General features: G+C 66.0%; 1 protein-coding gene across 1 annotated transcript in view; it reads left to right on the plus strand.

The window, feature by feature from the left end:
* pwwp2a (PWWP domain containing 2A) overlaps positions 1–907 on the plus strand; it is a 5,566-nt gene that overhangs the window by 2,359 nt on the left and 2,300 nt on the right. The window contains exon 3 of the mRNA XM_019891928.1: positions 1–834. Coding sequence (XP_019747487.1) covers positions 1–604 — 604 coding nt within the window. The 3' untranslated portion in view covers positions 605–834. The remainder of the gene's footprint in view (positions 835–907) is intronic.

Below are 907 nucleotides of genomic sequence, written 5' to 3' on the forward strand. Positions count from 1 at the left end.
GCCGCCCCCTTCTTTTTGTGAGGCCGAGGAGGCTCCTCCTCCTCCGCCGCCCCCTTGCCCCCTCCCGCACCGCGACATTTCGGAGAGCATAGAGCCGCCCCCGGAGCCGCTGTCCTTAGCGGCCCCCTGCCCGCCCTCCGCGGAGGCTCGGGTCGGCGACGAGGAAGGGGGCGAACCGAAGCGGCGACGCAAGTCTTCCACGTCGTCGTCCTCTTCCTCGTCGTCGACGTCGTCGTCCTCGGCGGTCTCCAAGTCGGTGTCCAAAAGCCTGCTGCCCGACGGGCGCACCGTGTGCGTGGGCGACATCGTGTGGGCCAAAATCTACGGCTTCCCCTGGTGGCCGGCGCGAGTGCTGGGCATCACGGTGGCGCGGCGAGCCGGCGCCGTGCTGGCGGCGCGGCAGGAGGCGCGCGTGTCCTGGTTCGGCTCGCCCACCACTTCCTTCCTGCCGCTCTCGCAGCTCTCGCCCTTCCTGGAGAGCTTCCAGTCGCGCTTTGACAGGAAGAGGAAGGGCCCTTACCGCCGCGCCATCTCCGAGGCCGCCAGCGCCGCCAAGCAGCTGACGCCCGAAGTGCGCGCGCTGCTCACGCAGTTTGAGACGTAGCAGTAGCGCAGGCCGCCGCCCTTATCCCCTCCGCCCGCCCCTTTGCTGGGGGAAGTCACCCCCCACTGTCGACTTTTTGGTTTTGATCGAGGCTTCTCACCACCGAGATTCTTCAGGTGTCGCGAGACCGATTTCAAGCAGCCTTAACAAGCGGCTCTGCCGAGCCAGTGTTTCCCAACCTTCCTCGAGATGTGCCGCTCACGTTTTTCTGCACGCAAGTCCCAATCCGGGTGAGGTGTGTTAAAAGTATCTGCCGAGATCAAGCCTCGATCTGATCTCGGCAATGCATTATGGCGGGGGGGG

The sequence above is a fragment of the Hippocampus comes genome, unplaced genomic scaffold (genome assembly GCF_001891065.2).
Source record: "Hippocampus comes isolate QL1 unplaced genomic scaffold, H_comes_QL1_v1.1 scaffold676, whole genome shotgun sequence".
Taxonomy (NCBI): Eukaryota; Metazoa; Chordata; class Actinopteri; order Syngnathiformes; family Syngnathidae; genus Hippocampus; species Hippocampus comes.